This window comes from Protopterus annectens, chromosome 1.part1 (genome assembly GCF_019279795.1).
Source record: "Protopterus annectens isolate FY-2018-M chromosome 1.part1, PAN1.0, whole genome shotgun sequence".
Taxonomy (NCBI): domain Eukaryota; kingdom Metazoa; phylum Chordata; order Ceratodontiformes; family Protopteridae; genus Protopterus; species Protopterus annectens.
In genome coordinates, this window is record NC_056726.1 from 1,738,113,166 (window position 1) to 1,738,138,942 (window position 25,777).

The 25,777-nt window shown below is 43.4% G+C and overlaps 1 protein-coding gene across 1 annotated transcript in view; it reads left to right on the forward strand.

The window, feature by feature from the left end:
- RPS6KA1 (ribosomal protein S6 kinase A1) overlaps window positions 1-25,777 on the forward strand; it is a gene marked incomplete in the record, with an annotated part of 1,961,688 nt that overhangs the window by 1,579,747 nt on the left and 356,164 nt on the right. Inside the window, 1 exon segment of the mRNA XM_044084242.1 lies at window positions 22,484-22,626. Within this exon segment, the coding sequence (XP_043940177.1) occupies window positions 22,484-22,626 (143 nt within the window).

The following is a 25,777-nucleotide window of genomic DNA, read 5'->3' on the forward strand; positions in this document are numbered from 1 at the left end:
GGGAAAGGAAGGGGAGAAATTGAATACCCTCATGGAAGTATCGATAGAGAAAACTATAAAGCAATTAAGACAAGAAGTGTCACTGTTAGAAGAGTATAGAAGAGGGAATAGATCAACAAAAATACTCAGAAAGAAATACGTGATAAAAGCAATGCACAATATTATACCGGATCAGGACTTATCATGCACTGTTGCAAATAAACTAAAAATATCAGCACAGGCAAAAAAAACTTAGAAGATACACAGATAAATATAAAAGGAAAAGTACAAAATAAGCAATTTATTGATGACCCAAAACAGTTTTATAGAGAATTGGGAAACAAGGTAAAAGGAATTGAAAGACCACCAGAAAAAGAAGAAATAGATACATTTTGAAGAAGTATTTATGAAGAGCCTGTGGAACATAGCAAAGATGCTAAATGGACAGAAGAAGTAAAAGAAAGAATAAAAAGTTTAAAGTACAGGCTATGAAATGGGATGAAGGATGAAGTAACAGCCAGAGAGATTGAAACAAAGTTAAGAAAAGCCTCTAATTGGAAAACCCCAGGCCCAGATGCAGTGCCTAACTTCTGCTTAAAAGTGTTGACATCTTTGCATGAAGATTTAGCCATGAGTAAGAATTATTTATATGCGCACCCCAGACACCAGCCTGGTTAACAACAAGAAAAACAATGAACTTGCAAGCCACCTTAAAAATTATAGACCAAGAACTTGCCTTCGGACGACGTATAAACTGTGCACTGGAATTGATGCTGACAGAGTTTATAGTAGTTTAGAGGAAAATTCGGTTATGGTAATAGAACAAAAGGGCAATGAAAGAAAGTCATATGGAACAAAGAATCATTTGTTGTTAGTCATAGTGAAGAACTGTAAAAAGTGGAAGAATCTAAGTATGGCATAGATTGACTACAAAAAAGCATTTGACAGTATCCCACATTCATGAATAAAAGTGCTTAAAAATGTGTAATATACACTCTATACTGATGGATTATGTTACAATGACCATGAAACCGTAGCAGACCACTCTGTAATTAAGCCGTGATAAAGGACAAATTATTATTCCAGGGATAAAAATTCAAAGGGGGATATCCTAGGGTGACTCTCTGTCACTGCTGCTATTCTGTCTTGCCCTTAACCCATTAAGCTGTCTACTTAACAGATTAGGCCATGGCTATAGTTTGGCTCCAAGAAAAAGTGTAAGGATTTCCCATCTTCTCTTTGTCGATTTAAAATTGTATAGCTCATCAGATGAGGAGCTGTAAGCACAACTACAAGTAGTTGAAACTTTTCAGATGATATAAGAATGTCATTTGATCTTGATAAATGTGCAAAAACAAACTGTAAAACAGGAAAGTTGCAGCACCAAGAAAGTCTCAGTTTGGGACAAGAATGTGATATAAAAGAACTTGAGCAAGATGGAGTGTATAAATGTCTGGGAACTGATAAAGGATCAGCAATAAAACATCAACAAGTGCAAATAAAACTTAGTAATGAATATTTTAGAAGACTTAAATTAATTCTGAAAACAGTTTTGACATCTGGGAGCAAAATTCAAGTTCTAAACCAATTTGCTCTTCCTGTCCTAACTTAGTTTTGGAGTGATTGGCCCCAAAAAATATTGGATAGATTAGGTAGGTAAACAAAAAAGATGCTTCGTGCTCATCAGATGATTTATTAAAATCATTGCATACCAGGATTATATACTCCCTGTTCTGAAGGAGGGATGGGCCTACTTGAAACTGATCGCATGTATAGATCTGCAATCATGGGACTGCATACATATCTGCTGACCTCACAAGACCCAAACATAGTGCAAGTTTTGAAACATGAGGAGAATAAATCTACAATGACTTCCCTACTTAGTCTACCAGAAGCATATTGGTGTCGAGCGAGAATGGAAATCAAACCAGAAGTAGATAAAAATCAGGCAGCAACTGAATGGGACAAAAGAATATAAGGTGAAGGGTCAGACGAGAAGGCCAGAAATGTGGAAAATGCATAAATATAGTTGCAAGTATAGAAAACTCCTGCAAGCACCTCATGTTGATCAGGATCGAACTCAGGAATGGTTAAGGATAGGTGAATTCAAACCAAAAGATGAAATGTTAATATTGGCGGCCCAAGATAGTGAGTTACGTACATGTTGGTTTACAAAGTCCATTGAACATGTGGGAAAAACAGATAAATGTAGGTTTTGTAAAACAGATTTGGAAACAGTCACACACCTTGTTGCTGGTTGTGACATACCAATGGTAGAAGGCCTGTATACTGAAAGGCATAATGTGTCAAGACTGTTGCACTGGGGATTTCGCAAACATTATGGTATTGAAGTGGCTGAAACACATTGGAAACATGAGCCACAAAGCGTCATAGAAAATTATGAAGTGTACATCACATGGGATCACACATTACCAACAGTCCAAAACATACATGTGAGAAAACCAGATATAGTGGTTCATGAAAAGAAGACAAAAGTAACATTTATCATTGAAACCACTACACCCAGTGACTACAGTGTCTTGCATACAGAGAGAGATAGTCATTTAGACTGTATTTGTTTTTTCGGTGAGCCAGTTTGCAACCCACCTGACAGTATATAGGTTGATCACCAGCTGGGTAAGTTTTTGAATGGTACTTGAGTGGGGGGGGTTGTGTCAAAGGCCTTGGCTAAGCCTAGTTAGGCCATATGCACAGATTTGCCTTCGTCCAGAGCTTTGGTGATGGTCTTGAAGTCCACCAAGTTCAACAGGCAGGATCTAAATTTAACAAAACCAAACCGGGTTGGGTCAAGTGTTTGAAGGTCTCCTATATCCTTGTTGATAAGGTCCATGATGATTTTTCTCCATGGCCTTTTAGATAAGGCTGGTTAGGCTAATGGGTCTATAGTTCCCAGGGTTGGTGGATGCCCCCCCCTCTCCTTGTGCAAGAGGATGACAGTACCTGTTTTGCATTCAGCAGGGACAAATCCAGTGCTTAGGCTGTAGTTGAAGAGGGTACCCAGTGGTGTTGCTAACTCCCGTTTTAAACCATTGAGATCACAGCCTAGGATGTTATCAGGTCCCATAGAGGCTGTTTCTGGCCTTGGAGAGAGCAGTTAAGACCTGCTCTTTAGAGATACTTAATAGGTGGTAGGAATGTTTTAGGGTGTATGTGGCAGGGACAGGTGGGACAAGTTTTCACTGAACCTGCCCTCTAGCAGGTTGGCTATTTGCACTGGTTCAGTATATCTGGTACCAATCGCTACCAGTTCACTGCAAATCTGGGTTTCTCCTTTAAGGTTTCGGATGTCACTTAAGAATGCCTTATGGTTATCCTTAGCTAGGGATGCTAATCTAGATTTGTAGGTGGCTGTAGAGGACTTTACAAAATGTCTTATTTGCTTGTTCAAGCTGAGAAGGGTGTGCTTCCAATTCAGAGATCATTACATCTTGCTCTTAGCAATTTCTTCCTGTTATTATACAACCTGTTTATAGTGGATGTCAACCAGGAAGGGTTATTTTTTCTTGAGGATCTTGCTTTGGTCGTGTCATGAATGGCCGAGTCAGTACAATTGCATAGATGTTTATACAATGCATCGTTGTATATCCCAGTGTAGATGTCTTTGCTGTTAGTGGGGACAGGAGCTTTGAAGCTATTAATGCCTTCTTGTAAGAGTCTGTAGTTGGGTTTGGAGAAGTTGTTTTAGCCTAATTTCTCCTAGGAGGCGGGGGTGATGCTATTGTTACTTCGAAAGAGACTGATTTATGATTAGACTTTACTAGGGAGGGCCACACACTTATGGTGGTGCACCGTTCTACCATGTTGGTGAGTACCAAGTCTAGAGTGTTTGGGCACCATGTGGTGGTGCCAACTCTCTGCTATAAGGCATTTGAGTTAACGAAGTCCAAGAACCTTTGGGTGAATGTGTTTGTACACTTATTTACCCAGTCTATGTGCAGGTAGTTAGTCATCCATAACTAGGGTGTTTGGTTGTATTTTGAGTGACTTAAGTAGATCCAAGTAGGCAGTGTGGATATCATGATTCATGGAGGGGGGGGGTCTATAGATGGCGATAACTTGGAGAAGGGTCTAGTTATATATAGTTATTTGTACAGGGAGTAACTCTCGGAATTCATTCTGTTTAACCGATCTGGAGGTGTATTTATCTTTGAATATTGATGCTCCTCCTCCTTTAGTTTCAACACGTTCATTCTGTGGTCTGAAGATGTGGAAGGCATTATATCCTAGTATGGCCAGGGCATTCTATGTGGCCTTGGACCAGGTCTCTGTGACTGCACAGACCTCTGCATCTTCCAAGGTGAGGAGTGCTTCCAGTGAGTGCAGTTTCAGATTTAGACTCCTAGCATTTAGCAGCATAACCTTAAGGTTGTTTTTTTGAGGATATTTTGACGTCTGGAATTTTGTTTTTATGACATTGCCTAAAAAAGGCACTATAGGGGAAGCAAAAGCCTTAGCCAGTAGTCAAAAGCCCCGAGGTAGAAGTGTGCATGAAACATCATAGGTTCATAGATTAGGTTCATAGATTACTAGCCTGCTGCCAACTGCCCTTTTTACATTTTAAGCCAATTATCAATCCCTTGTCAGACTCAAACCTCACTTGTTGTGTTTGCAAGGCAAACACCTTAACCATTAGGCCACCCTCCCAGCCCTGGTCTATACATCAGTGTGAGCTTTTCATTCGTATTCCAAGTGTGTTTATTTTATCTGTTTATTTAGAGTTTAACACTTGTGTATTTTATTTTGTATTCTTTAACCAGGGTAGAACACTGATCTCCATGGATCTATCTGACTCTGCACAGAAAAATTTAACTGGTTAAGTGACTTGCTCAGAGTGACAGTTTGACAAATAGAGGCTGAGAAAGTCATAGCATGGATCACAGGAAGCAGCTCATCACAATTTATATCTGTAGTCCTCTGCACAAAATGCCAGGCTCTGCTAATTTACTTACCACTAAGTATTTACAGCAGAAGCAAGCAGGATAGTAATTAATGATAAAACCTGACCATCTAAAACCAGTCGTGAGCTGAAAGATAACATAATCAACTAGAGAGAAAATCTGTCTAAGGATATATAGTGACTAATAGCAATGTGAACTCCCAAACAATAAAAATCAAGAACTGAAAAATACTGCATACTGCTCTTCCTGGCGTAGACTCTGAGAAAGATGGACCCTCATGGATCTTCAAAAAATGGACTGCATCTCATATGCCCAAATCGAGAATGTTGGCCAATTCCAGAAGACAGGAGCAAGGTATGAGAAAAAGATATTCTGGTGGAACTTTTCATGACATGCCTCTGGAATACTCATTGTGTACTAAAAAAAAGAATAGAAAAAAAAAAAAAAAACTCTTCATCTGCTAAAGTGGTGTTCCCCTCCCTGACTGTCAGACTCTTTAGGGGAAGGGGATTTAGGGTCAGCAATGGAGAGGATAAGATAAAAATACATATGCCAAATGTAAAGTAAGTACATATGAGAGAGAGAAATTGTTAAATAGAATGTGCAGCTTATCCAACAGGTAGGAGAATAGACAGATTAGGAGGGCAGTGCGTTGTTATCTGTTATTAAGGTCTGTGTACCTTTACTACAAGGGGCCTGGCTTGTTTTCGAAATACTGTTAATTGACAGTTATTTCTGTGGACACTAGTGTGGGACTGCCTGGCTTTTCTACAGAAGGATGTTATGCTGGTAGATGGGGATTTTCCCCTTTCCACTTGTTAGCATGATCTCAGATTTGGTGGGAATGTGGAGTGTATTCCCACATCACTTTGGTGAAGGTGGGGCTAGCCTCACTGCATATTTTTTCCCTCTGATTTTTGTACTTCAGAATAATGATTGCATTCAGGAGTTTCTGCAAGCCAATCACACGAGTCGAACACTTATCAGAGAACCCATGGTAGGGTCCATCACAAGGGTCCTAGGTACCAAGAGAAGAAAATGCAAGAAGCTTGATCCTTATGTGGTGCAGAAACACAGCTGTGGAAAGCAGCCAATGCAAGTATTGACGTGAAAGGTCCCAATTACAATCCCATATAACTGTTGGAAGGAAGGAACAAAGAAAGAATGAGCCCAAATACTAAGATCTACTTCATCTATCAGATATGTGAGTTTTGCACCTCTTCCTAGCCTGAGAACTTGTGAATGATTAGCCACATGTGAGTTATTAGCTGATATGACATGTTAATTGAAGTGAACATTGTTGACTTCAAGGCCAAAGCCAACACCAACTCCATTTTCAGTAGGACCAATCCTGAGTTACCAAGTTCTGCTAGGATCAGTGTTAAGACTTGGGGCATCACCTCCAACCCTGACACCAAAGGCCCTACGACTGCTATTTGGGCTGAGATATTATTCACCCTTGAGGCCATCATCAGCTGTGTCATCACTGAAGCCTAGAAGGCTGACACTGGTACCCCAACATAGATCCCAAATGTGTTTAATCTGATACCATCAGTGATAGGTCAGCCCTGGAGTCCAAGGTCAAATGGTTCCATGACACCAATGGTATGGATATCATAGCCGTTTGTACAGGGATGTAATTTAATTTTGAAGATATCAGTCATTAAAGCTGCAAACATGGACCTAAGGTTGCTTCTAAGGTCGACACTCCTATCAGTGTTGGCATTGGAGTGTATGGTCAAAGTTTGTCATTTGGACCAGTGCTGGAATGAAGCCTGGTAAGGAGAAATGAGGAAATAATTGAAAAATTTGTCAAGGCAGAGATGGGCTGTTGTCTGCCACAGCATCAAATGTGGAAGGGCCTTGAGACCTTACTGAATTCCACCAGCTTGCAGTGGTCAATCTCTGCTCAAACAGTGCAGTGAGATTTGATAGATTTAGCTTAAGGAGGCCTAGAAGAGACAAAAATCTGGTAAACTTCAGCAGTCAGCATCGCAGAAACACCATCTGTTACGATATTGTTAGGTGGAAAGGGCTGAGACATAGAAGGTCATGGTACTCCACTGATCCCAAATGGAAGAGGTGCAGAAAAACCTTGTGAAATATGAGCAGCGTAAAGCTAGGGCTTGTAGAAGAAATGGGTTTGACTGAGAGGGTGTGGACCTTCCTTAAGGGGGAATCAGAGTCCCATCAGGAATGGATGTGGGTGGGTAAAGTAAAATCTTCTCAGATTTCATAACCTGCATCAAAATGTTCTTCCCATAAGCAAAATGTTCAATATGGGCGTTTGCTGGAGAGGCAACTTATCCATAAGAAACTAATTGCATTATGATTGCTATAGACTCTGACAGGGTAGGTTTGGAACCGAGATCTTTAGAGCTGTTTCTCCCTCTTGGAACTTCAGAGTTAAATACTTCTGTTCTAACATCACCCTCTGATCTTAGGCATTTGGTGTCTCAGGTTGAGCCTCCCTTGGGCTGTTTCAGCTCCTGGGAGTCTGCTCCCCAGACCTGTATCAAGCTAGACTTTTGAGAGGGTACTCTGTCTTCCTCATTCCAGAGAGAAGCCTATCCCCTCACTCAGATCCATTCCTCCAAGGATCTATGTCTTGCCAGGGCAGCCAGTGGCCAAAAGTCTTGCACTTGTTCCTGTAGAGGAGACCATCTCAGATTCTGAGTCCTCCCTAGAGTGTCAAATTGAGGAGGTATACAAGAACCATATGTGCAACAGGAGGCATCCAGATTATCCACAAGAATCTGTCACCACTGAATACTGACTGATGAAAGGAGAAGTTTCCCCCAGATTCCACCCTTGAGGGCGTTTCATGATGGAGAAATGCATGAACTGTTAAAACAGAAAGGTGAATGGTCTTCCCAGCTGCTTTCTCCAGAAAACTTTATCTTCAGTGAGGCTTTTGGTTCTTGCCCATCTACATCTTGGGTAGTCCCACCCATGGATGGAGATGATAGACCTGATCTCTATATGGACATGGAAGGAGCTGGACACAGCTCAACCCATCCCCAAAAAAACAGACAAGTTAGTCTCCCCTAAAGACCCAGCTGGATTAAAGTGCCCATCTCCCAAAAATAATCTCATACGTTGGACAGATTTGGGAAGTAAGTCTATGCTTCATCTATTTTCTTGGTGAGGGCAGTGAACTATTTGGCACATGTTGCATGTTTTCAGAAGATCTCCAACTCTCTCCCAGGAACCTTTTCTGTGGATCAACGAAAGTCCATTAATGCGCAGTTAGCTACTTTCCAATTTTTGTTTACTATCTCTCTGCACCTTATCTCCAGCAGAGGGTGCATTTGGAGCAGTTGGTTCATAGGTTCATAGGTTCATACTAGGCTATCTGCCCAAGGGCATTTATAAGCCTAGCCCATAGTTATGTGGCTTTCGCCACCCCTTTAGTTTGAATAAAAACTATGCCTATCATTTTGCTGTGCCTCTATCAAGCAGTGACGCTGAAGTAATCCCTGGGGTATATCTGCAATCTCCCATCCATTGGTCAAGATTCCTCTTGAACAAGACCAGAGAGGTGCTCTGCCTCACATGTACCGGGATTTTGTTCCACAGCATAGGGAGTCTCTGGGTGATGAATCTATCCCTCCAGCACGTTCTATTTATAACCGTGTCAAGGTTTAAGTCTCCCGCCCTTGTGGTTCTGAGGGATCTAGATTTTTTGAGGTGAAGCATATTCATCAAATCTGGGTTTGACATGGCCTTATATGTCAGGCACAGGTCACCTCTGAGCAAGCGGTATGAGACTGAATAGAGCTGGAGTTCTTTCAGTCGGGCAGCATAAGACATATTTTTGAGACCCTTTATCCTTTTGGTGAGGAACTTTTGGGGCCTTTCAAGCTGCAGCAGGTGTCTGGTCAGATACATTCGAACGGGCATTGTACTCAATCATAGGTCTAATAAGTGATGAGTACAGGGGACGATGACCTCCCTTGATCTAGATGTGAATCCCTTCATGATCAGGTGGGTGATATAGAAGGTTTTCCTAACTACTTTAGCAACATGAGTGTCAAACGAAAGGCTACTGTCAACCTGGGTCCCCAGATCTCTGATGACTTTTTCTGTGCTCAGTGGATTGCCACCTATATGGTAGCTAGGGGTAGCCTTGTTTTTCCCAAAGGGTATGACTATGCATTTTTGGCGTTTAACTTCAGGCCATGGCTCTGGCACCAGTTATCCATTTCTGTGAGGCCCTTCTGGAGGATATCTGTGTCAGATGTGTTTTCGACTATGGCGCCAGTTTGCAGTCATCTGCAAACTTTGTCAGCCATAACCCTCCTGTGTTTGCTTGTACTTCAGAAAAGTAGATGCCGAACAAGAGTGGACCCAGGACTGAGCCCTGTGGGACACCACTTGTGACAGGCTTTGAGTCTGACATGGCTCCAGCAACTCTGACCCTGTGGGTTCTGTCACTTAGCCAGTTTGCAACCCATCTTGTGATGTATGGGTTTACATTCAAGCTGATGAGTTTTCGATGATACCTGAGTGGGGTATTGTGTCAAGGCCTTTGCCAGGTCGAGGTAGGCTGTATGGACTGCCTTTCCTCATCAATGGCCTTGGTGACTGTCTCGAAAAAGTCAACCAAGTTTAAGAGGCAGGATCTGCCTTTGACAAAGCCAAACTGAGTTGGATCCAAAGTCTGCAAGTTCCCTATGTCTTTATTTATGAGTTCCATTATGATCCTCTACATGGCTTTGCAGATAAGGCTTGTCAAGCTAATGGGGCGGTAATTTCCAGGGTCTGTGGAGGCACCACCCTTATGAAGTGGGACCACAGTCGCCGCGCCACTCCTTGGGTAATGTATCCTGAGGTGAGGCTAAGATTAAACAGCTGTCCTAACTGTGGGTTTAATTCCTCATTGAGTTCATGAAGCACACAGCCAGGGACACCATCCGGTCCCATGGATGCTGTGTTTTTTGCCTTAGTGAGGGCAGTTCTCACCTGGGTGTTGGAGATGTTTGGGGGGCTACAATCCTCTGGAATAGATATCTCTCCTTTTGGGGGAGGGGAGAAGTTTGCACTGAACCTGTCAGCCAGTATGTTGGCAATGTGTGTAGGTTCAGTAATTTTCACATCATTTTGAACTAATTCTGAGCATATCTGGGAGTTTCCTCCTAGGTTTCTAACATAGCTAAAGAAGGCCTTATGATTCTCTTTAGAGTCCTTGGCGATTTTTCTCTCAAAATTTGCCTTGGATGATTTTATGAGAGCTCTTAGTTTTTACTTATAATGATCAAAGGTGTCTTACCTTTCAAGGATTTTGCTCTATCTTGTAGTAGCTTCCTCCTTTTGTTGTAGAGCTTGTTTATGGCTGGGGTCCACCAGACTGGACGCTTGCCTTTGGTACAGAGAGTCTTAGTTTTGTTTGGGATTGCCTGATCCATGCAGTCCTGTAGGTGCTGGTAGAAGGCATTTGTAAGTGATTCAGCGGTTTGAGTAATGTTTACCACTGGCTCAGGGGCCTTAAAGGAGACCACACTAGTTTTTAGAAGTGTGAAATCGGCTTTTGAGAAGTTTTTCACTGTGGTCTTTTTAGTTTCAGGTGGGGGCAGGATGAGGACCTCCAGCGAGATTAGTTTATGATCTGATCTCACCAGTGAGGGGTATACTTCCGGTGTTGAACATTTTGATCCCATGTTCGTGATGATGAGATCAAGTATGTTTTCTCCTCTTGTGGGGATGGTGACTAGTTGTTCCATGGCATTTGAGTTTATGAACTCCAGGAATCTTTGGGTTAGAGTGTTCGGGCTTGAGTAGTGTTCCCAGTCTATATTAGGGTAGTTAAAGTCACCTAGTATGATGGTGTTTGGAGATACATTTATCCTCCAATGTTTTCAGGAAGGCCATGTGAGGTTCCTGAGTTTGAGAGGGTGGCCTGTAACATGCTACAAATTGCAGAGCAGTCTTGCCTATGGTTAATTGCACCTGGATGGTCTCCGATGCATCATGCGTTGCCACCAACCTTGAGGTGTGGGTGTCCTTTATGAATATGGACACCCCTCCTTTCTTGGTGTTGTCTGGATTTTGGGGCCGAACGCATGATATGAGGTGAAACCTGTTAGTGCTGGGGTGCTCTCAGGAGCCTTGAACCAGGTTTCTGTCACAGCACAGACATCGATGTTCTCCATATTGAGAAGGGCCTCGAGTGCGTGCATCTTGAGATTGAGACTTCTGGCATTGAGCAGCATTACCCTTAGTTTTTTCCTTTTGGTGTTCTAGGGTGGTAGGTTTAGAATTTGAGCCTTGCCTAAAAAGGCACTATGGGGTGGCAAGAGCCTTTGCCAATATCCGGAAGCCCAGGGTGACAGGTGCAAGCCGTCCCTTAAGCAGCGTGGCTTGTCCAGCATGTCATCCCAGGCAGACAGACATTGGATCCCCTTTGAATGACACCAGAATTTAAGCCAATTATTAAAGCTGATCATCTTATCACTGTATTGTGGCATCATTCTAGGTGAAGGTAGGATACTGCTCAAGGTCAGGGTCATACCTGCCTGGGCTACATAATCAGAGAGCTCCTCGATGTCCCTTTTCATGTAGTCCAAGGAGGTGCGTCTCAGGTCGCTGACACCAGCGTGGACAATGACTGAGTCGACTTGTACCTGCTGTTGAGAGACCTGAGTGCTTGCGTTATGTGGCGGATTCTAGCGCCTGACAGGCAGCTTACTGTGACCTTCTCTTTACTCAGTCTGGTGAGCGGACGTCCAGTGTGTCTGACTATGGAATCACCAATGACAAGTGTGTCTGGCATTTTGTTTGGCCTTAAGGGCTGTGACTGTTTGACACTCTGACTGTGTGGTCTATGTGTTGCATGTGTTGGGTCGTGAGGTGGTAGTTGTTTGGGTGTCTGCTTTGGTGGCCTCTGCTGTTTTGGTAAATTTTTGATCAGAGCCTCCGAGTATGTCTTTGTGTGAGTATGTGTATGATTTGAAGTTGTGATGGTACCATGTGTGACTGGGTATGTATTGTGTGTGGTTACCTTCTCCTCCTGTCTGGTCTTGCCAGTCCTATGTTGAGAGAGCTCAGCCTCCAGTTTGGCCGTATAGTTGCATCTCTCGCATGTATTTGTGTTTTGTGGGAGAAGGAGAGGATTGTCTGTGTACATGAGGCAGTTGTAACATTGCCTCAATATTCCCAGGTTCACCAGTTGAGCTGGAGAGGACACTAGCAACTGATCCCTCGACCTACTAGAAGTAGTAGATAAAGAGACTTTCAAAGGACTCCGGGAAGTGGGTTTTAGGCTGGTGGGGTACTATCTATAATAAGAGTGCTTTATCAAGGTGCAAGTACTGTAGGAGTAAGTGCTAGGCTTTACAGATAGAGAATAGTCTACTTGGGAATCAAGTAGAGATGAACTTTTCAGTTATAGGATATGCTGGTTAGATCAGCAGTACAGCTCGAGGAAGGTAGTTTTAAGGGAAAATTGGAAGAGTGGAATTTAGATGGCCCAAATAGTTTAACCTTGTTTAACCGCTGCTCTTGTGTGCAACAGTGGTAACTCCGCTAAATCGCTACGCTGCTCAGCGTGTTTTATAGCAGGGGCTGAAGGGAGCTAGGAATTGGCCCAAAACGACCAATGGACTACTAGTTTCTGGCTGAAACTTCACCAAATCAGACAAAAGGCAGCTCAGTGCTTCCCACTCCCACTGGTAAGCAAAGAAACTTCCCTCCTTCCTAATAAGGCAATGGATCAGTAACAGGAACTAAAAACAAAGCCCAGGGATCAGCAACTCTGAAACTGGACTACTCTAGTTCAGTAAGGCGGAAAACAAGAGATTTTTTTGTTTTATTACAGAGACAAGGAAAAACAGACAGTAATTGCTGTAAATCGGCTAGCGCACTTTAGTGTGTAGCCTACAGAAACAATTTGCAACAATTAGTAACTTAAAGTGCAATAAACAGTGTAAAATGCAGAAATCACTTAAAGTAGCAATAAAACAGGCGAAATGCAGTTGCTAGCTTAAATAACAGTGGGAAAGCCACAAAAATACTTATATCTGGTAGAAAGTCACTCTTTTAGCTCTCTGCTGCTTGGATCACTCTGCAGGCCACCACGAGGATCTGTGCTGAGTTGGTACAAGCTGGAAAACGCGTGTTTAGCGTGTTTTATAGCAGGGCGCTGAAAGGAGCTAGGAATTGGCCCAAAACAACCAATGGACTACTAGTTTCTGGCTGAAACTTCACCAAATCGGACAGAAAGGCTGCTCAGTGCTTCCCACTCCCACTGGTAAGCAAAGAAACTTCCCTCCTCCCTAATAAGGCAATGAATCAGTAACAGGAACTAAAAACAAAGCCCAGGGATCAGCAACTCTGAAACTGGACTACTCTAGTTCAGTAAGGCAGGAAAACAAGAGATTTTTTTTTGTTTTATTACAGAGACAAGGAAAAAACAGACAGTAAATGGTATAAATGCTGTAAATCGGCTAGCGACTTTAGTGTGTAGCCTACAGAAACAATTTGCAACAATTAGTAACTTAAAGTGCAATAAACAGTGTAAAATGCAGAAATCACTTAAAGTAGCAGTAAAACAGGCGAAATGCAGTCGCTAGCTTAAATAACAGTGGGAAAGCCACAAAAAATACTTATATCTGGTAGAAAGTCACTCTTTTAGCTCTCTGCTGCTTGGATCACTCTGCAGGCCACCACGAGGATCTGTGCTGAGTTGGTACAAGCTGGAAAAACGCGTGTTTAGCGTGTTTTATAGCAGGGGGCTGAAAGGAGCTAGGAATTGGCCCAAAACGACCAATTGACTACTAGTTTCTGGCTGAAACTTCACCAAATCGGACAGAAAGGCTGCTCAGTGCTTCCCACTCCCACTGGTAAGCAAAGAAACTTCCCTCCTCCCTAATAAGGCAATGGATCAGTAACAGGAACTAAAAACAAAGCCCAGGGATCAGCAACTCTGAAACTGGACTACTCTAGTTCAGTAAGGCGGAAAACAAGAGATTTTTGTTTTATTACAGAGACAAGGAAAAAAACAGACAGTAAATGCTATAAATGCTGTAAATCGGCTAGCGCACTTTAGTGTGTAGCCTACAGAAACAATTTGCAACAATTAGTAACTTAAAGTGCAATAAAGTGTAAAATGCAGAAATCACTTAAAGTAGCAGTAAAACAGGCGAAATGCAGTCGCTAGCTTAATAACAGTGGGAAAGCCACAAAAATACTTATATGTGGTAGAAAGTCACTCTTTTAGCTCTCTGCTGCTTGGATCACTCTGCAGGCCACCACGAGGATCTGTGCTGAGTTGGTACAAGCTGGAAAAACGCGTGTTTAGCGTGTTTTATAGCAGGGGGCTGAAAGGAGCTAGGAATTGGCCCAAAACGACCAATGGACTACTAGTTTCCGGCTGAAACTTCACCAAATCGAAAGAGACACTTTGACTTTGTGAAATATTTTAAGACGTCCTTTATAAACAACCCTTATTGGCATATCAACACTCTTTGGTCCTGAAGTGAAGGGCACAATCTGTAGAAGTGATGAGGAAGGCAAATCCCTTTCTGCCATAGGGATCAAATTTTGCACTCCTCAAAGGACCTTGTCAGGAATCAAAAAGGAGGTAAGAAAATTTAGTTCTGCACATCCTAAGAGTTTTTACCTGACATTTTGGGAGTCACTGCCCCCAGTGGCAGAGTGGGGAGCTGTTCTAATGGATGTTGCCCTACTGTCAGAGGTCATCTGCAGAATCAAGGCTTCAGAGGTCCCTTCTCTGTGAATCTTTTTCAGTGCTCCTGAACAGTTGCCCACCTGCACTCTGGAGCCATTTTTTTTTTTGGGGGGGGTGTTTATCCCTGCATCCATTAACCTGGATCTCCATCACTCAACAAATAGGTGCATAAGATTATGACTAGAGGCTACGTCATGCCTTTCCACATCCCTCTTTTTAGCCTCAAGAAGACTTCCCAAAGTTTTACCCTCTCAATGGAACTGCTTCAGAAATAACGAAGCTTTTAAAGAATCAAGTCATTCAAGAGGTCCCACCAGACCAGAAAGGATCTGAAATTTACTCAAGATTCTTTTAGTGCCAAAGAAACACAGACCTCAGGACAGTTCTGAACCACCTGAATAACTTTTGTGAGTAAAATGAAATTCCAGAGCTATTAAAGCTATTAAACTATAAATATGAAGTAGTTAACTTCATTTGACAGCAACCTGAGGGTTACGGATCCGAGCTGGCAGAATACCAAGCAAAAAAATCTGAGCTCCAAGCTCCTCCCCCTACCCATACTGCACTACAACCTCCTTCCAATCCCCAGATCTTGTTTGCCATGGCTACGCCAGCACGTGATTCTTGAGCTCCAGGCAAGTGTCAGGGTTTTTTTCTCTAAAACTTGGTCTGTGTGTGCCTCTTTTGATAATTTTGAGGTAAATTATTAGTTGTACACGATACTTATTGGGTTTTTCCTTGTTTGAAAGTTGAAAACTTTCAGTTAGTGTAGGCCTCCCTTCCCGCCCTTCATGTGTGTGTGTGTTCTTTAGGATGTCAGAAAGTGACTTTCTCTAAGTGCACAGTGTGTGGCCACAAGCTGTCTCCAGCCGATGGTCGCACTCTGTGTGTGGTTTGCTTGGGGGGTGGCCCATTTGTCTTCTGGCTGCAAGATTTGTGCAGCCTTCAACCCCTGAGCCGTGCGGTATCACAGGAATAAGTCGATTCTGGTGGGTCTTCTACCCGCAGAATCAACTTCTGCTTCTTCAGCTTCCTTACCAGCCACAGCTGTGGCTACTCAGCCTTCTGGCCCTTCTCCCCTGTCCGGACTCACCCTCCCACCTTACCGCAGGGGGAGAGAGAGGCCAAGAAGATTAAAGAAAAGCACAGGGATACAGAGAGACATGTGGATAAGGATAAAGATAGAGAGAGGGGCCGCAAGCGACAGGCCAAGTTAGACCCAACGGCCCCTCCTGCTAAAGTAATCTTGTCTCCAGTAAAAGTTCCCAGGCCATCCTCTCCTCAGCTCCATTCTCCACGTTTTTCTCCGGAGCCGGAGGAGGAGGCTAGACCACCCTCGAGGTCATCTTCGCGTTGGCTCTCCTGGCCAGCATTGGTGGCGTCCTCCAGATCAACCAGAAGCATTTCTGAAGCAGACATGGATCGGATGATACGAAGGTTTCTACAAACTCAAATGCAGATGGGGGTATTGCTGGCTCCCCTCCCGGTGCGGGGAGTTCGGCTCCCTTTTTCGCCCCGATAGCTCTTTCTCCGATCCACCATTGGATATCGGAGTCTATGGATCCGAGGAGCCCTGGAGTCAGGGGGTCGGCGCCAATCATGCCTTCGGCCTCAACGCCGGCCATGCCCTCGAGTCTGTCGGAGACGAGAGTTGGGCGTCAGATCTGAGGGGAAGAGTGTGTCATCGGCTCCATTGTGGGTCTCTGCTACCAGTTTCAGGGAGGCTGGGTCTCCCTCTGCATTCAACGTCATGAAGAGGGTTCTCTCTGGAGGATCGAGACCCCTCATTCTCGCCTCGGGGTCCATCCCTGCTCCCTCGCAGTTGGGTTTGTCTTCCGTCATCCAGTCCCCCCAGGACAGCTTGTGTCTATTGCGCCCCAGACAGTTCCCTTGGAGGAACAAGAAACCATTTGTGAGCCCTCCCCGGAGAGTCCACCCGAGGAGGTCCCTCACAAACGCCAGTGTAAGAGGAGGCACTTTGACTCCCCCGAGTCCCTCACTGAGGATACCGACTTGGAGGAAGGGGAGGTTCACCCAAATCATCCCCCGAAGACATCTCATTTGGAGACATTATGGAAATCCTTTGCGGGGGGGGGGGGGCTGTTCGCCCAAAAACCTTCCTCTGACGAGTTGGTATTTCTGGAGGCATTCGACACAGGCCCATCTACCTCTTGGGTGTCCCCCCCGGCCGACCCTCTGGTGGACCTTATCACCACCAGAGCATGGAAGGAACCAGATACTGTGGAGCTTATACCCAAAAGACCCGATAAAATAAGAGACCACCGGCAGATAGAGCTTCTTGGAACAAAGGTACCCCAGTTGATGCCATAGTGTTGGCGGCCACAAAAAAGGAACTTGCCGAAAAAAGTTCCTCTGTCCACCTCCCAGACAAGGAGTCTAGGGCTATGGACCATCTTAGAAAGCAGACTTTTGCTTCAGCCACCTTTACTATAAGAGCGCTGAATTACTTGGCCCACGTAATTCGGCTGCAGTGGGACCTTGTGAAAGAGTACACTGAGTTTCTCCTGGAGTCCATGTCGGCCGAGGATAAACGGACTTTCTCAGGTCGCATGGCCACTCTCAAGTCTGTGTCTAATACGTCCATGCGTTTACTCTCTCATGCCACTGAGGGAGCCGCTAGGGCTAGCGAGTCTGGCATCGCCTTAAGGCGTCACGCCTGGCTCCATCTTTGCGACTTCTCGGAACCCTTCAAGACGTCCTTCGCTAACGCACCCTTTGACGGTTCCACCCTGTTCGGGAAGACTGTCCACGATACGCTTGTCCAGAGTGAGGAAGATGCTATTCTGTTCCCTTCATAAACAAACCACGTTACACAAGGCGCCTCCTGGACGTCCCACCCACTTAGAGGGAGGCAGCGCACTTGGAAATACAAAAACTCCTAGAAAAAAGAGCCATCCAGCAGGTACCCCCAGACCAGTCCGGATTAGACATCTATTCCAGGTTCTTTTTGGTGCCAAAAAAGATGGGGGACTTAAGGCCGATTCTTGACTTGTCTACAATGAACCTGTTTGTTGCCAAGGAAATGTTCTGGATGGTCATCTTGCCCTTCCTGCAGGAGGAAGACTGGTTGTGCTCGATAGACCTCAAGGATGTGTACTACCATATTCTGATGGACAGGCGATCCAGGAGGTTCCTCCGCTTTCAGCTAGGGGCCAGTCATTATCAATTCAAGGTCCTACCCTTCGGTCTCACCACAGCCCCCAGGGTATTCACCAAGGTCATAGCAGTTGTAGCGGCCCACCTGAGACTTCAGGGAATTCAGGTCTTTCTGTACCTGGACGACTGGCTTCTCACCGCCCCCATCAGACATCTACTCTTGCTAGCCAGAGATTTCTTTCTCCGGATATCACCAAGGCTAGGGATTACCATAAACCTAAGGAAGTCTTCCCTTCAACCTGTTCAAGTGTTAGACTCCATAGGGGCGAGAATAGATTCTTGCCAGGCCAGGGCATTCTTAACCCCAGACAGACTACACAGCCTGACACTTCATATGTTAGCGCTCCTGCAGTCCCCTGCAGAATTAGTCCTGAGAGCCTTAGGGTCCATGGCAGCAGCTATCAACCTGATCCCTTGCGCTCGTCTGCATATGAGAATTTTACAGTGGACGTTGCAAGTTCAGTGGTCGATTCTTCATCAACCTCTAGATTTTCCGACCCCTCTGAGCAGTGTGTGCAGAAATGCTCTCAAGTGTTGGCTCCAATCTCGGAATTTGCAGGAGGGACGTCCCTTTCTTGCACCCCAACCCCAAGCCACAGTGACCACGGATGCCTCCCACCTAAGGTGGGGGGGCATTGTTCGGGCAGGACTGTTCAAGGCACGTGGACTCAAAACGAGACCGTTCTGCATATAAATGTCCTAGAGATGAGAGCGGTCCTTTTAGCGTTGCAGGCCCTTCATGCTTATATACCTCTGGGAACTATTGCGATCCAGTCAGATAATGTCAGTGGTCTGGTATGTCAACAAACAGTGAGGAACCAAGTCTTATCCCCTTTGTCGAGAAGCCATGAGAGTCTGGGAATGGGCAATCTCCACCAACCGCTTTCTGATAGCAAAGCACATTCCGGGTCGGACCAATATCTTGGCAGACAAATTGAGCAGAATTATCCTTTCTCCTTACGAGTGGTCTCTGAACTCTTGTGTAGCGCAACAGATCTTCCTCAAGTGGGGACAGCCTTGCTGCGATCTCTTCCCATCGCCTTCAACGTGAAGTGCAGCAAATTTTTTGCTCTAATCCCCCCAAGGGGGGAAAGCCCCAGAGATGCTCTTGTTCATGCTTGGCCACCCGGTCTTTTTTGTGCATATCCCCCGCTCCCGCTTATGATAAAGTTCTTACAGAAAGCTGGCCTCGTCAAGTCTGGTTCCCCTGCCTATGGTCTCATCTCATAGCTCCACCTTGGATCTTGAATCCCATTCCGGATCTAATTTGTCATCCCTCGGGAATGCTTCCTCCGAATCTGGACAGACTGAAGCTCACAGCTTGGCTGCTCCAGTCCCACTAATTGCTAGGACTCCCGGTATGTCTTCTCCTGTTAAATCTATCTTGGTCGCGGAACATAAATCCTCTACCAGGAAAATTTATTCTAGCAAATGGAGACACTTCTCCATTTGGGCTTCACAGAGAAATCTAGATCCTTTTACTGCTCCGATCCCAGCGGTATTAGACTTTTTGTCTCATCTTCCAGCAAGGAACCAGCTCCTCCACAGTGAAGGTCCAGCTGGCGGCTATTTCTCATTTCCATGTAGGAGACAATTCAGGCTCCCTCACTGCTGCCAGAATTTGTAAGTCCTTTTTGAAAGGCACTTTTCTTCTGCGACCTCCTATTAAGAATCCGTCACCGCCGTGGGATCTGACTGTGGTTCTTCAGGCCTTAGTTGCGCCTCCTTTCAAGCCCTTAGCATCAGTTGACTTAAAATTTTTGTCGTGGAAGACTATCTTTCTGGTAGCTATAACTTTAGCAAGGAGAGTGTCGGAGTTGCAAACTCTTTGTATGAAACCCCATACCTTGTGTTTCATAAGGACAGGGTGTCTCTCGGGACTAATCCATCCTTTCTTCCTAAAGTTGCTTCTGAGACCAATATTAATCAGTCTTTTTTTCCCTAATTTTCAGAACAAAGGGGAATACAGACTTCATTTGCTGGATGTTCACAGGCAGTTACATTTTTATTTGCACAGGACGGTGGCCTTTCGCAAATCTGATCAACTTTGTTTCCTTTGCTAAGCCCTTTTTAGGAAAACCAGTTTCAAAGGTGACTCTGGCTAGGTGGATTTCCCTTTGTATCCTACAAGCATACAGAGAGCTTGGTTTACCAGAACCAGTAGGAGTTCATGCCCATTCTACACGTTATATGGCAATGTCTGCAGCATTCTGGTCTAGAGATTCCCTGGATGACATTTGCTCAGTGACTATCTGGGCGTCTTCTCACACCTTTATTAATAATTATAAACTGGATTTGGTGTCTAGAGGAAGGGCTTCTTTTTGCTCTTAAGTGCTCCAGAATATCCTTCCTTAAGGGCCACCCAAGATTTCGGGTGGCTGTGGACTCTGTCCCACAGGTTGCTGATCAAATGAAGTTAACTACTTCAGATAAAGAAGTTATGTACTCACCATAACCTTCCATCTGAGTAGGTAAACTTAATTTGTCAGCAGCCGTCCCTCCCTCCTTCCCACTTACCTTGGCGTTTTTGCTGAACTCGATGTCCAGAGTTCACGAGTTGGAGGTTTGTCCTTGGTTTAGGGGTCTCAGGTTGTTGATGTCATGTATGGAGTGGCAAACTCGATCTGAGGATTGGAAGGAGGTTGTAGTGCAGTATGGGTAGGGGGAGGAGCTTGGAGCTCGGATCTTTTTTCTTGGTATGCTGCCGGCTCAGATCCGTATCGGATCTGTAACCCACATGTTGCTGACAAATGAAGTTTACCTACTCAGATGGAACTTTATGGTGAGTACATAACTTCTTTTTTGTCTCCCTTTACTTGCTTGCAGTCTAGCCCATCAATTCCACAAATTACCCCTTAAGCTACACCTTCATAGACTGTTACTCTACAACTGTCCACCTGTTGTTTAAGTAAACAGAAATGACTTCCCCCAGACTAGCTACTACCATGTAGAACTTCATAACTCCAGATATTAATAGTCGCCGCCAGTCCTGCAGCCACACATTGCAACTGCTGCTAACCTCCTATCATAGCCAGCTCTGCCTCTGTTCTCCATGCATTCACTCTCTTCTACTCTTTCTTTTTGCACCTTCTCTTTTACCTTCTGCTGTTCAGTTGCTCTGCCATACCCATCTCCGCCATTTATTTTTGCTGTCTTGCAACTTTATTCCTTCTTTTCCATCCTTTGTATCTTCTTATGGCTGTTGTCTTCCCTTTTTCAACTTTTGGCTCTGTTTACTTACTAACTTGTATTTCATTTTCTGTGTAAGCAATTACCACATGCTGTGTATCCCGAGTGAGATTCCATGTTAACACTTTTTTCCCTCAAGTTTGCAACTAATCCAAAACTATTGTCCTGTCCTCCACTGTCCCACATATCTTCATAGCTCTTTACCAGACAATCCTGGACATGTCCTATAACCAGCAGGCCCACTGACTTTGCAGGGAATATGCCTTAGCACAGATTCATGGGGCAAGTACCCTGGAGCAAGTAGTGTAGGGAGTATTATGGAGGCATCATTCTGTGGCTGCAGTTGGTCAAGAAGGAGCCCTATTCAGTGATATAAGGCGTGTCACTCCCCCCATACAGATACTTAAGCTGTGTGAGGCCTCTGATTTCCACCAGATGTTGTACATGCAGCATGCCTTCCCAAACCCTATCAGGTAATACAGATGGAATATACAGTCCATGACACAGTCCCCCTAATCCCTTCTCCTGTGAGCATAATATTTTTCTTTTCTTTTTTTCTTTTCACTGAAAAGCTCTATGCTGTTTACTTATGGACATGTAACAGGCTTCATCTTTGCAGGTTTGTTTGGTCGTGCACCCTGAAATGTGCTGTTACTTTTACTTTGTTTCTGACAACTGTTTTACTTGTAAATCTTGTACATTATGTGCTGCTGCTCCTACCGCCCAAGAAACATTTAAGGCATTATAGAATGTCTGATTACTTTATAATAACCTTTGTACAGGTTCATTATTTATTCCACATGCTGTTCTGTCCTTCAGCATCTGAAAAATTCCTCTCTGTACTTGTAGTTATAGGAAGATATTAAAAGAGGCATGGACTTGGAAATTAATCATGTCTTTGTCACTGCCGAATGTTTATGCTTTATAATGTTTACCTGCTAGGTTAACTCTTTAATAGCCATACGTATGATAACTGGGAATAAGTCCCCATTTTCAGAGATGTCCTGTGGAGTAAGGCTGTAAAGCTCCAGAAGAATTAAAGCACAACAAAAACAAATTTGGGACAGTATGAAGTAGCTTACGATTTGATTCAGAGCAGAGTAAACTGAGACAGTAATGCTCATACTGTACACACAGTCTTATCTGATACTGTGCAGGTTGTAAAGGTTATGTAAAAACAGAGAAAACTATGAAAACTGCATTTTTTAGAGATTTGATGATTAGACAATTGACCTGTATCTAATACATATGTTATAGAAGTCTACATGGATATATAGATAAATACAAACTTGAGCAGTGCCAAGATTTTCACTGGAAAGATGCTACAGATATTCTGATAATGTAGTTTTAGAATTACTTAGATTTATTTCTATCTTTGTCAGTATGGTATGAAATTATACAATGTAGTTTTTGTTTTATTCAGAGGAAGAGTCTGTTTATTATGTAATAGTTTAGCAAGGCATACAGGGTTAACACAGATGACTTACTCCAGTTCATGTTAATTAATTTTTTTTTTTTTTTTTTTTGCTAGATTTTGGCCTGAGTAAAGAAGCTGTGGACCATGAGAAGAAGGCCTACTCTTTCTGTGGAACTGTAGAATATATGGCCCCTGAGGTGGTCAATCGACAGGGACACACACACAGTGCTGACTGGTGGTCTTTTGGAATCCTAATGGTATGCAAAATATAGCCATTGTAGTATTGCTTTTAAAAATCTAGGTGGAATTTGTATTCCCTACTAACTGCTTATTTTGTTTTTGTTGTCTTTCTCACTATGCTCCTAGTACCTATCAATAATCAGCTTATTCATTCTCCATCTCCAGGATGAGTACAAGCTTGGAGTGACCATCATTCAGATAGTAATTTTTTGGTCCTAACTTCCCCACACTCACTAAGTGCATTATGGAGGAAGATGTGTGCAGTGGCTTGTCTGCAAATGACTTCACCTTACTTTTCATAGGTTCATACTAGGCTAGCTGCCCTAGGGCATTTATAAGCCTAGCCAGAGTGTGTTTGGCTTTCGCCACCCATTTTAAATTAATTTTGCTATGCCTTTTTTTGAGGTTAGTATACTGTGCCTCTGTCTAACAGTGACACAGAAGTGATACCCGGGGTAAACCTACGATCTCCCATCCACTCATCAAGATTCCTCTTGAAGAGAGTCAGTGAGGGACTCTGCCTAACCTTTTGCAGTGGGCATTCCTTTCAAGAAGCCATTCCTTTCCCCCAGAGGTGGTTTCCTTGGTTTCCTGCCCACCCAAGTGCAAGAGGTGAGGAGGCCACACCCTTCATGCCTCACTTCCTAACTCCTGCAATGGGATCCATAAATTGAGCCCCGGTCGCCTAAATCTCAGTCCTTGTACGATTCTGATATTGTTAATTGAGATGAAGAAGCTTGTCCTTGCCTATTTATTTTATTTATTTATACTTTGACTGGGTTAGTCCCACTAGGCCAGTGGCATCTTTTCAGCAAAGGCCAATGGTGGTACTCCTACATTTGTAGTGGGGCTATAATTTAACCAGAACATTGTCAGAAATAAGTTTTTAACCTTATGTCTGGTAGTCGTTAATAGATGTTTGCTTGTTTTGTTCATACATTTTGCAGAAATTCTTCTTATCAAATCAGGGAAATGCAAGTTGCTATTGATGTTCAGTCCAGCAGTGTGTATCTGCCTACTTTGTGACTCTGGGCTAGTTACTTAACCACAGTGCTCCCATGTTGCCCCGGAAAAGAGGAACTTGTTTCTAGTAGCAGTTTGGTGTTATAAATAAAAAGTAAAATAAAAAAAGTGATTGTGGTCCTTGCATTTGGGATGGAACTTTGCAGGAGCTGCTCTTTAAGTTTGTATTTGTTGGTCACTGCATAGCTGTATTGTGTGAGGAAGTGTCATGAGTCAAGTGTAAGTAGATTTTTTTTCTTCATATTTAACATGGTATTAGTTAACAGGTTAAGGTGCATTTAATGGTAGCATTTGCAGAAAGCGGTCTGAAAATTCTGACCAAAGCCAGAAGGTGACCTTTGCATTTTTTAATGCATCAAGTGGAGAAATAGAAAAATGAGAATTCTTTTATGATGTGGCATTTTCTGTGCTAATCAGAAGGCTGTCACTCATAAATGGTATTTCTTATGCTGCCATGTTCTGCTTTTGTTTGACTATCCATCTGATAGTATATAAAATAACTTTCCACCTAAGCTTTTCACTGCTTGTAAATATATGTTAGACATAGAACATTTCTGTTTTCGGTTTGTATGTGTACTTATAATTCTGAGACTAAAAGAGAAATTCACAAATGATTTTAGAAGTGTGTGTGGTAATAGGAGGTACTGCCTGCCATGCCAGGAGAAATAGGGAAGTGGATTTGTAACCTAATCCAGCACAGCTAGCTGGAATTTTGTAAATAATTATATGTCATTTGTATATCAAACTGATTTGTACAAATGGTTGTGCTGAAAATGTACTTGTGAGATTTACTTGTGTTAAAATGCATCAACAGTGTGCCATGCTGGAAAGAAAAGAAATGTAAATGTATTATTGTAACTGTTTAAATGTATACATTGTAACAGCATATACTGGACATGAAGAGGTTATTCCTAATCCACCTGACTTTGTAAAATATTCCTGAAATTAAATTACTTTATTGGTTAAGCCATAAAGATGTTTTTCCAATGTTTTGAATGGAGCCAGAGGTGCAATGCATGTGCTAGAGAATAGTTGGTAGCTACCGTAGGAAGTGTGAAATGGTTTTATGACTTCCAGCAACTGCACATCTGAGTAAAGCTCAGTCTGTGTGTATGGTAACACAGGTGCTAAAACCCTGGTAGCTTCTAGTGATGGGGGATAATGTGAGAAACAGAGTCAGATGACCAGATGTGTATGGTGTCATTCTGTACAAAAATAATGTTTTAATGTTAGAGGAGACTGAAGTCTCAGCAACATTCTGTATTCTGTCTTGGATTTGACAACAAGGACCACTCACGCATCTTGCCTTGCCCTATTCAGTAAGTAGGAACAATATTTTTTAGTCCATCAGGAATAAATAGTGAGATTAGCTAAATACTGTTTTTCTATAACTGTGTGAAACTTTCCATCAGTGTTATTTTAATATTCCCTGTGAATGAAACTCTGGTGTTTACTGTAAATAGATATTTAGTATTTTCATGTTCTTTTATTATTAGTAATTGTATTTAAACTTTTCATTGTGGCTGGTCCTTTTTTAGAAAATATTTAAGCTTTGAGAGTATTTACATATATTTATTTGGGGATAACTCTGGCCACTCCTGAAAGCTCTGCTGTTTGGTCAGTATTACCATTTGTATTAATATTAATTTCGCTCAGTATAATTGCGTACCCTTGTAAGAGCCTTAAAGTAGCTGGCAGTGGTTCTGATGGCAGTGATAACTACCTTTTAGTCTGGGGAGAAGGGGGCACAAAAGGTGAATCTGTGCCAGCTGTGTGTGTGTGTGTGTGTGTGTGTGTGTGTGTGTGTGTGTCCGTGCACAAATCAGATCTGTGTGTGTGTATCAGCTGCTTGGAGCAGGGACACAAAGCACTGGTTTCACAGAGAGGATATGGGAGGACTTAGCTTGGAACCCCTTTACTCTAAGCTGTGTCAGTGGGGAGTCTTATTGGGGGTCTGGACAGATGTGCAGTAGAGAGAGAGAAACCAGCTCCTGGACTCAGCATATTCCCTGGGTGCTGTTAAGGGAAATTGTGCTTGATACAGAGAGGTCTGCATCTGGAAATACTGAGCGTATCCATTTGTATTCCAAGTGAACATCCCTGTCCAGGGTCAGTGGTGAGGATTCAGGCTCCTTTATTACTGGC